A 13,445-nucleotide genomic window follows, 5' to 3' on the forward strand; every position below is an offset into this window, starting at 1 on the left:
TGACTTTATCTTTGCAAATGTAGAAATCTATTTTATCTATTATTTGCTTAGGTTAAACTAATGGGATTAATTCCACAATTCAGAGAAAAAAATTAAAACAGATTTTCCAGAAAAAAGGGCTTGTTTAGTTTCAGGAGAGATTAGAGTATTTTATTTTGCCCAATCAGAGCCCTTCAGCATAAAGACATTCATATACATATATATGAACATTTTCCAGAAACATTATAATACATTTTTTTAAAATACCAGCTTAACGGTATTTATTTACAAAAATATTTCATTACCTAATTTTAAACCTTTGCTGTGATGACATTTTGTAAAGTACAGGAATGCAAAATAACTACAAAGTTTAACACATTTTTAGTGTTTGCAATAGTGCTTTTGTTTTTGTTTAAAATGAAACAGTACACAGAGATTTTTTTTTTTTTACCGTATTTAAAATACATATTCCAGCAATTACCTTTGAGATAGTTACTGGACTGAGCAAAATTAAAAAAAAAAAAAAAAAAAAAGGTGCAGCAACTGAAAACTGCCTGCGGGTTTAAGGTAGACACAAGCTAGAGCTCTATACCAAGCATGCTTGCCCCTGAAGTGGACAACGTTAGAAAAACTTATCCTTGCTCTTTTTAATATTATTTTGGTGATGCATTTACAATGAACCAATAGTATAACTAGAAAGAAATGTTTTTCTGGTTCTAACTATCATGTTAAGCAGAGGTCACACCTAAAGTATCACAGTACCGTTTATTTACAAAAAAAAAAAAACTAAAAAAATTTAAAATATGATTTACTCTCTTTGCATTGCTTTCTACTGACATGTTGAGTCTGTTTTTAACTCCTCACGTTGTCTTCAGTTGAAGCAAAGTTCGAACAACATAAAACACTTAGCAAAAGTATATTTAAAAAAATGAAACTCCCAATCAAACAGGATTCCATTGCCATTAGCCTATGTCCATTTTAAATGCCTGAGCCAAACAACTTACAATAAATTAGTACTGACTTATTTACATCTCATACACTATAAAATTTTAAACTATGAGCCTCATTGCAAAATACTGGCAAAACTGACATTCATGATTTTTCTGATGTAAAGAATGCAATATGCAATAAAAAGAGCAATGACATGTAGTCCTGGACTACTGTACTCAATTTGTAAATGAATTGTGCCTTGTAATTTAAGACTGTATTAATAACTGAAGAAAGCCATGTTATAACCCTGATAACTGGGAAGTTATTAAAACCATTTAATTCAGCTGAGAAAGGTAAAGTTTTCCCTTTAATTTTTGTTGTTGTTGTTACAACTATTTTCTGTCCACAGAACTTTTAAAACTTCTGTGGCAGTAATAAGATCATTAATATTCACAGGAAAAATAATCCCCATAGCACTTTACAAGAAATTGATCAGTGATGAAAAGTGTGATTAACAAAAGCTGTAAACAGTATCTTCACATTCATTTTCAAATGAAAAAAAATCATTTGTGGGCATAAATTTCAATCCAAGAGAACAAACACTCTAAAAGGAAAAAGAAAAAAAGGAGGACACTTAAGATAGAGAAGTGCTCTTTTTCAAAGTAAATACAGATTAAAAAGTCTAGGAATAGTGATCAAGTATCAAACTGATAAGGAACAAATTCTATAAACTACAAAATAAAAACCTTCATTGACAAAAATACATAAACTCTGTTTTCGTTTTTGGAAATTTATTTTTAAAAAAGGTAGAAGAAAATACCTGGAAAACTATTTTAAATATATATATATTTTAAAACAATAGTTAAGGTAGGCATCCGACAGCAAGCTGCAGCTAGTGAGAAAGATCTTGCAATTATTGTTGTGGGCATTTTCCCCAAAATAAAATTAATATTTGAAAATGCTCAATAGAGGGTATTTTTTAAACCATAGTAATGATTATCTTTCCTGTCAATGCATGAAGACTTTTGAATAATGTATGATTCTCTAAAATTAATTGTATCTCGATATGAGATACCAATATTTCTTATTATAAGCGTAAAACATAACTTTTTGTATGGATAATATACATACTTTTTAAGTACTTTGACTTAAACTTAACAAGTTCACCATTTTTAAAATTAAAGAGTACATTTATAAAAATTTCATTTTAAAATTAAAAGTATATTCTCTAGCAGTATGTATAAATATAACATGTTACTGTATGATCTTAAAACAAATCTGAAAGTGTTGCAATAATTTAAGACCTAGAACACTGAAACATACAGCAAATGATTTTACTATTTTTTTTCCTTGAAAACTATATAAAGCCCTATTAAAGATTTTAAGACTATGATCAGTTTAATTGTTTAAGGTGCAGCTAGCAGCATATTCATGATTTGGTATGTTTTATACATACGCATCACTTGATTTTAACTGAGAAATGTGGATTAAATGATAATAAAAAGTTTTTGTTACCTAAAAAAGTGCAGAAAAAATTCAAGTTTAAAGTTCAGTGCTCTTTATTTTGCAAAAACAAATAAACAAAATCCCCAAGTTAAAATGTAAAATAAATCTTTGCCACAAAAAATTTACCTTTGGATATAGCTTTTCTAATGTCATTGAGAAAATGCCTTCAGCAAAACATATGGAATCTGGAACTCAGGGTAAAACTCTGCACTCTGTGGGGGTCTCCCCCTGTCTTCCCTTTCCTCAGCTGTCTCCCCACCACCCCCTGTAACCTAAAAATGTGTAACACTTTCAGACTTGTTTAGAACACTCACATATCTACACAAAAGAACTTCAGAGAAACCTACAATTAAGAAGGTCTAAGCAAAAGAAATGCTTCTTTCTTTACTATAAAGAACTGTACTTAAATTGTAATATACTACACATAACATAGACAAGTAGCAGCATTTTTTTCACATCCATAAAGAAAAGCAAATTAAGTCAATCACAGCTCAGTGATATCTATAACCATTTTTGGAAACACTTTGTACAACTGAAATGCAAACCCAGGGGATTAAGATGATGCAAAAGTTCAAATGGATGTAATATATAGAATTTGTCAGAGTATTAAGATTTCAAATAACTTTCTAAGGAAATATATATGAATTTTAGTTTGAAGAGTGAAGTGGCTATGTGGTACATATAGGGAAACAACTTCCTATTGATAAGCTGCTAATTAATGAATACTTCAATGATTTTAGAGCGAAGGACAAATGCAACAAAGAATAATGTCCTCAAATGAGGATATGAAGGAAGCACACACAAATCTTTCATTTTTCTAATATTTTCTATTTTTGACTTTTTTTTTTTTTTTGGTTTGTTTTCCTGAAATCCTGGCTTGCTGGTGACTGTTACTTTTTGCACGTAAAAAGAAAAAAATAGAGATGTTATCTCTCAAATTACAATAAATTCCCTGGGTTAGTTATTACTGCAGACTGTCTCTTATCTACAGACTGAATCAAGTATAACTCAGAGAAGCTATTTTCTATTCTCAAAAATAGTTCAAGCTTTCTAGTTCTAAGTGAGTTTCTAGGTTTGCTGTGCATAATCTGTAGATTAATTTAAAAACAAAATAACTCAAAATATTGATTTAACATTTTCTTATAAAATCCATCTCAGATAAATGTATCTACCTCTCTATTTGAAAATAATTACAAGATTAGTTCATTTTATATACAACAGGAAAAATGACCATAGAAATAAAGTTGATGTACAATTAACACAAAGGAACACAGCAAATTAAATAACTGGAGTTAATATGCCCTTCCACATAATGGGGAATCAACCAGTATATTATTTTACTTAATGCTTCTCAACCTCAAATCCATAACTGTTGATTTTATTGATGACATTCTCAAAACTGTACCTTAAAAAAGGGCCTAATACTTCCTGTGACAGATCTTGGAACAACGGGTTTATTAGGTAACACAGGATACAAATTAAGCCATCTGTAAACTGCTGACTGTTCATCATATAGCTGACATTAACTAAACAGAAACATGTTATCCATAGGTATTTTCTACAAATTCAAAACCTTCTGAAAATGATTACTTTTAAAATATTTATTTTGGCTCAATCAATTATCTCTATCACATATATTTAGTCCCTCCCTGATGACATTCAAAGTAAATTTTAATGTAAACTTTTGTATCCCATAGTGCACATTATAAAATGTAAACATAAAAGCTTTATTAGTGAAAAGAATAAAGAGGAAAAGATGCATAACAGACTGTATGAAATTAAGGTGTTCTATATATACCTTTAATGATCATATGGAATAGAAAAAACAACCATCAAGTTTCTATCAATTTGTGCTCTGATTATCTCTTAATGAAAAAAAATTATTTAATTTTTTATAGAAGAAAATATTTAAATTTCATTAATAGTAAGTGTAATGCTTCTATTTTGCTCTTCCTTTGTTGCTTTAAGAACCACCAATAATCATCTCAGATGAGCCTGTATTACGAGATCACTTACTTCCAGGTCTACCAAGTTACCTCTTCCCTGTCTGCAATGCTATTCTAGGAACCAATCATTTATTGTCCACTGATGGTCTCGTTTGCATTATACTCCAATACAGAAATAATTTAGTTACCAAAATGCACATATTTTCCTTTCCTTTTGGCTTTTTAAAACCTTGAAAGGACATGTACAGATTTATAGTATATTTCTACAGAAAATATTTTGTAGGTCATCAGACTAGACTCTTATATAGATAATTATTGACAACAGATGCTTGTTAATTTTCCATGCGACAGCATGTGCACTAAGATTTAATTGGCTCATCACCTGAGTGTACTGGAACTGTTAGCAAATAAAGGGCATTTTAAAAAGGGAGCTGAGCGTTTTACTGAAATAATGAAACATTTTTTTTAGCAATTTTAATTAAATAATGCAAAGGTACATTTGGTTAAACATTTTATAAAAATTCAAGCAAAATTAAAAACTTAGCCAATTTCAACATTTCTACAAATTTAACCAGTAACTATTTTGGTCAAATCCACCTTTAGCTGAATTAATGAGAACAAGGACAAGGGACATTGAAGTATTCTCCTCACCACAATGGAGGTTTTTCTCACTTTCCACACTGTATAGCCACTACATGGAAACTCCCAGAATGATGAGCAGTTCAGTCATGCTCTACACTTTTCTTTTCAATGAAAAGTGATGTATCGCCTTGTTTTGCTTTTGACAAAATATGGACTAAACACAAGTATACAATAACAAGAATCCAAGAGTAGCCCATACACAAGTCAATGATGTGTATGTTTTTATTATTTAAAGCCCACCATTCAGCTTATCTGTCTACAGATATGGAACAAACAGTTTGTTTCTTTTTCACTAATGACACTGATGACCGTTCAGTTTAAGGGAGGGAAAGTCCAAGACAGCTGTTTATAATTCAGTCAATGACACAAACATAACTATTTCAGCTTCAGGACTTCTGACTTATTGCCTCTCCCTCAAAGAGGTCAAACACTGATGGCAGATACAATAGCATACAATCTTTTGGCCTATGAAAGTTTAATACAGGAATGACCCAGGAATAGTCCCTGCCAGGTCTCCTCAACATCCCCCTTTGTTTCTTCATCTGTAACATGTGACCTGCTTAGTTCCCACACTGTTCACTCCTAGCCGGTACATACCACCTACTCCACTTTGAGTGCGTGTGGACACTCCTCAGTTAAAGCCACATGACTGAGGTAAAACAGTGCATGATTGTGCTAGGAAAGAACGGTATCCAGTGATGAACATCCCTTTAATGTTAACTTTCCTAAACTGAAATCAATGAAATAAAAAAGGAAAATTCTTTTTCCTTCCAGCTGAAGTTGGACTTAGTTGGATTTCTGGTTGTCAGAACTGGTACCATTTCTTATCTTTGTATTTCAACATCATCTAAAGGGGAGAAAACACAAAAAATGTTTTAAAAGTGCCAGAACAACAATATTTATGTTATAATCGATTTCTGTATTTTTCCAAAACATTATATCATCCTGAAACGTTCTATAGTGTTACTATATTGCTTACTTCAAATCAATTTATATTGAAAGCAATAAGTAAGAACTGTTCCATTTAGAGAAAAGACCATAACTATTAAGAACTACAGCCTAGAAGGTCCTCTTATTTTTAGAAATGTGACATAATTAAACTTTGGCTCAGTATATTCTTTGGTGACCTAAGCTAATACCTTAGAAATAAGGTAATTTTCAGTTCTCTGATTTGAACTAAAAATAATGGTTAAAGAACCTGGTGAATGAACGGTTGAAAACAGTACTCTTGCTGCCATCCAAAACTTACTGAGCAGTTACTCTGAGACAGGCGCTGCATGGCACACCCTCCCTACATGAATTCATTTGGTCGACCCTCACAGCTCTATGGTTAGAGATTATTATTCTCCTCATCTTATAAATGAAGCAAATAAGGCTTATACGGGTTACCCAAGGTAACACAATGGCGAACCTGGGATTAGAGCCCACACTGTCTGATTTAAGAACCCATGAGCTTAACCACCTCAATATATTATCTCCACAGACTCTCAAATATGGCTCACAAATATCATTTGGTAGATGAAAAAGGATATATAATATTTATATATTTCACTACAAAGGGAAAAGCTATCAGTTTGAGTCTGAGCTCTTTGCTAAATACTTAGAGTGTGAATATATTTTGAAATTGGCTGAAATGTTAGATGCATTAGAGATCACAGTCAGATGAAGGGTTAGGCCAACAAAATTCTTGACCAAGGTAACTAGCCTATATCTTGGGTGTGTGTTAGCCTAGTACAAGGACTCACAAGGGATCTCCAAATCTCTTTGAAGCCCTGGACAAATCTCTCCCAGGTCAAGTGACCTCTTTCATTATTCTTGAGCAAGGAAAAGATGGCTTTTGATTGAAAAATTTAAAGAGCTATTAATGATAGATTGGGTACTCAAATACAAAAATAACCTTAATATGGTTTCTTCAGATAACAAACTAAAAATGTCCTCAAGGGTTAGGCTAGGAACTAAGTGTGTGAAGTAGCCCAGTGTAAAACATCATGGAGTGACAGACCTACGTGGCAAAATGAAGATATATATTCTACCTAAGGGCCTTTAAGGTCAGTTTTTTAAAGTGTTACAATGCTGGTCAACAAAGCATACTTGTAAGGCCAGCTAGGGATCCCTTTTTTACAGTATCCGTTTCTAAGGTCCACCATGACTTTTGAATTCATCAAGACGAATTCGTTGCAAAAATGCATCTCATTCCTCCTCTGTATGAACTGGTCTACAGATAGATTTAGTACTGTCTATTTGAATAAAAATGTTTGCCAATTTTAGTTATTTAGATCAACCTAAAGAATCAAGAGAGGCAAATTATTTCCTTTTTTTAGAAGTTAGTAGTAAAATCTGAGTCCTCTGCATTCCCTAAAAACAGCTGCAAAATCATTGGCTTTGTTTACGAGAAGCCTGAATGTGAGCAGGTTCCTTCATAATTTATAAACTTCAGTAAGAAACCAAAGGCTACTGAAACATATTCTTATAATGGCTCCCTCTGGTGGCAAAAATCAGGAATTTGCAATTGTACAGAGGATAAATGAAAGTTCTTGCGTAGAAATACAATAGCTATTAAAAAAAAGAAACTCAACAATTTTCATACTTGCTTTAACCTAGGTTATTTTGTTTAAATATTTGTTTGATTGATATACCTCATGAGCATGTTTAGAAAATGAATCTGCACTGGACAACATAGCTGCAGTTCTTTCTTCCAGATCACCAAGCTTCTGCCCTCTTTCATCTAGCGCCAACCTGGCTCGTGCTAATTCACCAACAACTCCAGATGCTGCTCCTTTCACGCCTTCAATGCCTCCAGGACCAGGGATATGCTGTGCAAGACTCCTTGAGGCCTTTCCTGAGGACGATTCTCCAACTGAATGAATTTGATAAATGAAAGAGTAACTCAAATGAAAATTTAATATAAAAATCCTACTATATAATATTAAAACACAATTTTTAGGTGGAGTAACAATGTAGTTGAAATATTTATATATTTCACTCCGTAATTGTTTTTATATCATTTTAATAATTTTAGATAGTTTTTGAAACATGCAAAGACAGAATGTATATTAATTTTCTACTCTATATTAGTTTATGTAACAAAATTTGTGTAAAAAGGGGACTAGTAATTATTTGTTGCAATGAATAACGGGCATACTGACACCAGTTTACATAACAGTAGAAACTGCTATTAGTTCTGCAAAAAATTAAAGATAATTTAAACATACAGATTTGATTTAGTTTATTTATTCCATGCTTTCTCATACTTTAAATACTATGCCTAAGCTTAGAAGAAAAATGAAGAATTTATTCATTATTCTATTTCAGTCTCCATAAGTTGTAGATATGCGACATCCCTTTCTTTCCATTTATCTTGTCACTTACAAATAGAACAAACTTTTCCTTCAAAAGATCTCAGGAATTCACTGCTTCCTTTCCTTATATAATCCAGACCTTGATTACCTAATATCTAGATTACTGCAAAAGTCTTAAATTCTGTTAAAGAATGAGGTCAGATTTTCCCTCCTTCCTCAGCCTACATTTCTTTCATTAGAAATATAATTCACATACCATAAATTTGCCCCTGAACACTTTAGTAACTTTTAGTTTATTCAGAAGGTTGTGCAACTATCATCACTATCTAATTCCTGAGCATTTTCTTCAAAAACAAAAACAGAAACAAAACCCCCATGCTAATTATTAGCAGTCACTTCCCATTCCCTTCCTTCTCAGTCCTTGTCAATCAATAATCTACTGTCTTTATAAATTTTCCTATTCTGAACATTTCATATAAATGGATTCAGACAATATGTGACCTTTGTGTCTGGCTTCTTTCACTTAATGTTGCCAAGGTTCAACCATGCTGTAGCATGCATCAGCACCTCACTCTTCCTGATGACTGAATAATATTCCATTGTATGGAGATATGACATTTTGTTTATCAGTTCATCAGTTGATGGACGTTAGAGTTGTTTCTACTTTCTGGCTATTATGAATAATGCTGCTATGAACATTTGTACAAGTTTTTCTGTGAATATGGGTTTTCAATTCTCTTGGGTATATACCTGGGAGTGGAACTGTTGAGTCACATGATGACTTTATGTTTAATTTTTTGAGGAACTGCCAGTTTTCCAAAGAGGTTACGCCATTTTTACATTTCTACCAGCAAGGTACAAGTTTCAACTTCTCCACATTCTTGCAAACATATTTGATTTGTGCATCCCTAATGAGAAATGATGTTGTATATCTTTTCATGTGTTTATTGGCCATTTGTATATTTTGTCTGGAGAAATATCTATTCAAACCCTTTGCCCATTTAAAAACTGGGCTATTTGTCTTTTTATTGTTAAGTTGTAAGAATTCTTCATATATTTTGAATACTGGACTTTTATCAGATTTCAGATATATCAGGTATATGATTTATAATATTTTATCACAATCTGCAGTTTGTCTTTTCACTTTCTTGATAGTGTTCTTTGATTTTTAATTTTAATGAAATCCAATTTATCTATTTTTTCCTTTGGTTGCTTGTGATTTAGGTGTCATACCTAAGAAACCACTGCCTAATCTAGGGTCACAGAGGTTTATATATACATTTTCTTCTATGACTTTTATAGTTTTAGCTCTTACATTAAGGTCTTTGATCCATTTTGAGTTAATTTTTGTGAATGGTGGGAGGGCAGGATACAACTTCATTCTTTTGCATGTGGATATCCAGTTGTCCCAACACCATCTGTTGAAAAGACCATTCTTTTACCTTTGAATTTTCTTGGCATCCTTGCAGAAAATCAATTACCCATACATGTATGGACTTATTTCTGGATTCTCAGTTCTATTCCATTGGTTTGTGCATCTCTCCTTATGCCCGAACTGCACTATCTTGATAATTATAGTTTTGTAGTAACTTCAGAAATTGAAAGATGTGAGTTCTCCATCATTTTTCTTCTTTAAAAAAATTTTTGTGTATGTGTGGCTATTTTGGATCCTTTTCATTTCCATATAAATGTTTGTTAGGGAGCAGTTTGTTTCTTTCTTCAAAAAAATAGCTGGGATTTTGACAGGAATTGTGTTGAATGCACAGATCAACTTGGGGAGCATGGCCTTCTGCCCAATATTAAATTTTCCCATCCATGAACATAGGATGTCAATGCATTTATCTATGACTTAATATCTTTAAATGATGTTTTGAAGTTTTTAGTGCATTTTACACTTTTGTTAAATTATTCCCAAGTTATTTTGTCTTTTTGATGCTATTATAAATGGAATTTTCTTAACTTAATATTCGTTTTGTTCATTGCTAGTACATAGAAGAAATAAAATTGATTATTTATATTGATCTTATATCTTGCAATCTTGCTGAACTTGTTTGTTAGCTGTAATTTTTTTTTTTTGGGTGCGGCTTAAGATTCTCTATTTGCAAGATTATGTCATCTGCAAACATAGACTTTTACTTCTTCCATTCCAATCTGCATGACGTTTAGTTCCTTTTCTTGCCTAACTGTCCTAGTTAAAATTTCTAATATAAGGCTAAATAGAAGAGGTAAGACCCTTTGAATTTCCATCTAAAGGTTAGTATCAGTTATAAAATTTTGGGGGGAAGGTAATTTTGATAAGGACTTCATTAAGTGTATATCTGTGTATGCATAAATCAGTTTTGGGAGAATTGATGCCTTTTACTGAATCTTCTACTGCATGAATATGGTATATTTCTTTTATTTGGGTCTTTAACTTCTGTCAACAAAGTTATATAATTATCTGTTTTCCCCATAAAGTCCTAAACATCTTCTGTTAAAATTTATTTCTAAGTATTTGACTTCTTTTGTTTGTTTTGATATGAGTGTTGGTAGACAGAATAATGTCCCCCACTCCTCTAAAAGATGACCTTACTCTAATTCCTGGAACTTGTGATTATATTAGCTTACACAGGAAAAGAAACTTTTCTGCAGATGTGATTAAGTTAAGGAGCTGGAGATAGATTATCCAGGTAAACCCAATGTAATCACACAAGCAAAGAGCTCTTTCCAGCTATGGGCAGAGAAAGATATGGCTTCAGAAAAATAGATTCAACAAAGTTGCTGGCTTTGATGCTTTAACTAGGGCAATTACATTCTCTTATCTTTCTTCATTCCTGATAGTGTTTACTTGTGTCTTCCTTTTTTTTTTTTTTCGCTTAGTTTCACCAGAGATTTATCAATTTTATTAGATTTTTAAAGAATCAACTTTTGGCTTTGTTGATTTTTTTTCTATTTTGAATTTGTTTACTAAGTCATTACTATCTTATTATCTTCTATTTTCTTTGGTTTATTTTGCTGTGTTTTCTACCTTCTTGAGATGGCTGCTCGGTTCACTCATTTTCATGTTTTGGGTTTTTTTTCCCTAATAATATTGTATATATATTTAAGGCTATAAATACCACTATTACTTTAGATGCATACCAATGGTTATGAATTCTTTGACCCATGGGTTATTCAAAAGTTTATTTCTTAATTTTCAAACATGGGGGTTTAAAATTAACTTTGTTATTAATTACAAGTATAACTGCATTGTGATTAGATCACAAACCCTTAATTGATTTTAATCCTTTGAAATTTGATTTTTTAAAAAATCATTTAACATATGGTCAACTTAAACCCCAACTTTTTAAAATGCAAGTTTCAAACATACAGGAAGGTAAAAGAACTGTATCATAAATATCCATACACTCATTATCTAATTTTGGTAATAGATAACATTTTTTGCTATGTGAGTGTTTACATGTAAAATTTTTAAATATAATATTCAAAATTCATTATAGACATAATATTTTATCCCAAAATAATTTGGTATACATCTGTAATTTCTATACAAATATATTTTATGAACATCCTGTGTGTGTTTGAAAAGAATGTATCCTGCAATGTTGTATATCTGTTTATTAGGTTTAAGTTCATTGTGTTGTTCATGTCTTCTATATCCTTAACTATAAGACTTATTGCCTGCTTTTATATCTCAATCAATGGGCATATTTGCAGTTCCCCTGCTATGATTGGGAAATGGTCTCTTCTAGCAATTAGTCAATATTTGTTTTTTATATATTTTGAAGTGAAAATATAAGGTGCATTCAATAATGCCTTAATGTTTACATTTTGATATTAATATAGCTGAACCAGCTGATTCTTCATTTGTGTTCCTGTTTTTCTATCTTTTAAAATTTTAATATTTCTGTTTTAAATATGTCTTCTGTAAACAATGTACATTCTTTCTTCTTAAATTCAGTTGGATAACCTTTGCCTTTTAAATGGGACATAATTACTATGGTTATTTAAGTCTACAGTCCTTTATGTGCCTGTTTTGTGTTCTTTCTCTTTTCCTTTCTTGCCTTATTTTGGAAGGATTGTGATTTTCCTGCTATTCACCTGGAAGTTATATACTAGGTTGTAGAAGTCACCTTAGAAATTTTAACATGCATCCTTAACTTATTAATGCTACTAGATATTTTTTAAAAAGTCTCTCAAAAATTGCATGATCTCAGATCACCTTAAATCCATTACCCTTTGTGACTCCCTTGATTTTATGTGATTTTGGGTCACACACTGTTCACTTGTATGTGCATGTACATACCACAAGACTTCGCTTTGCAGTCTGTACAGAGGATATTTATGCATGCACTTGCTACCTTCTTTCTAAAACACTGTTTCCCACATCTCTGACATTCCAGGAAGGAATATTTAGAGTTCCCTTTAGTGTGGTGGCAAGTCTTATTCATTTGTTCATTTGTCTAAAAATGTCTCATTCCTGAAGGATATTTTCTACCTTTGGCTGTTGAGAAGTCAGTCTACAGCTTGTTAAGCTTCCTCTAGTCACCTTGAAGATTTTCTCTTTGTCTTTGATATCCTCTATTTTCATGTAACATATTTAGCTGTGAATTTTTTTTTAGAGATTTATTTATTTTAGAGAGAGAGAGTGTGTGAGTTGGGGGGGGGAGGCAGAGGGAGAGAGAGAGAGAGAATGTCAAGCAAACTCCACACTGAGCCCGAAGGGGGGCTCAATTCCATGACTCTGAGATCATGACCTGAGCCAAAACCAAAAGTCAGATGCTTAACCGACTAAGCCACCTAGGCACCCCTCTAGCTGTGAATTAAAAAAAAAAAAAAATTCTTGGAATTCATTAGGCTTCTTGAATGTGTGAATTGGTATCTTCTATCAATTCTGAAAAATTTCCAGCCATATATGTTTACATATTGATTCTTCTTTACATGCTTTGCTATTTCTTTAGAAGTCCAGCATATGTTAGATCTTCTCACTGCAACTTCTATTTCTTTTATTTTCCTTGTATTTTACATCTTTTTTGTTTCTCTGTACTACATTCTAGATGGTCTATTTTGATGGTCTTCAAGCTATATAATTTTCTCTTCAGTTGTGTCTAATTTGTGGTTAAATTTATCCACTCAGTTTTTTGTTTTTGAATCTTTCAGTTCT

The 13,445-nt window shown here is 31.9% G+C and overlaps 1 protein-coding gene across 4 annotated transcripts in view; it reads right to left on the reverse strand.

Annotated features, from left to right (window-relative positions):
- Positions 1-3,253: 3,253 nt before the first annotated feature.
- Positions 3,254-13,445, reverse strand: part of STXBP5 (syntaxin binding protein 5) — a 175,552-nt gene continuing 165,360 nt past the window's right edge. For all 4 annotated transcript variants that reach the window (XM_032407703.1, XM_032407702.1, XM_032407705.1 and 1 more), the window contains 2 exons: positions 7,640-7,860; positions 3,254-5,850 (listed from right to left, as the gene is read on the reverse strand). In XM_032407703.1, coding sequence (XP_032263594.1) covers positions 5,809-5,850; positions 7,640-7,860 — 263 coding nt within the window. In that variant the 3' untranslated portion in view covers positions 3,254-5,808. The remainder of the gene's footprint in view (positions 5,851-7,639; positions 7,861-13,445) is intronic.

The sequence above is a fragment of the Phoca vitulina genome, unplaced genomic scaffold (assembly GCF_004348235.1).
Source record: "Phoca vitulina isolate PV1807 unplaced genomic scaffold, GSC_HSeal_1.0 scaffold9, whole genome shotgun sequence".
NCBI classification, from domain to species: domain Eukaryota; kingdom Metazoa; phylum Chordata; class Mammalia; order Carnivora; family Phocidae; genus Phoca; species Phoca vitulina.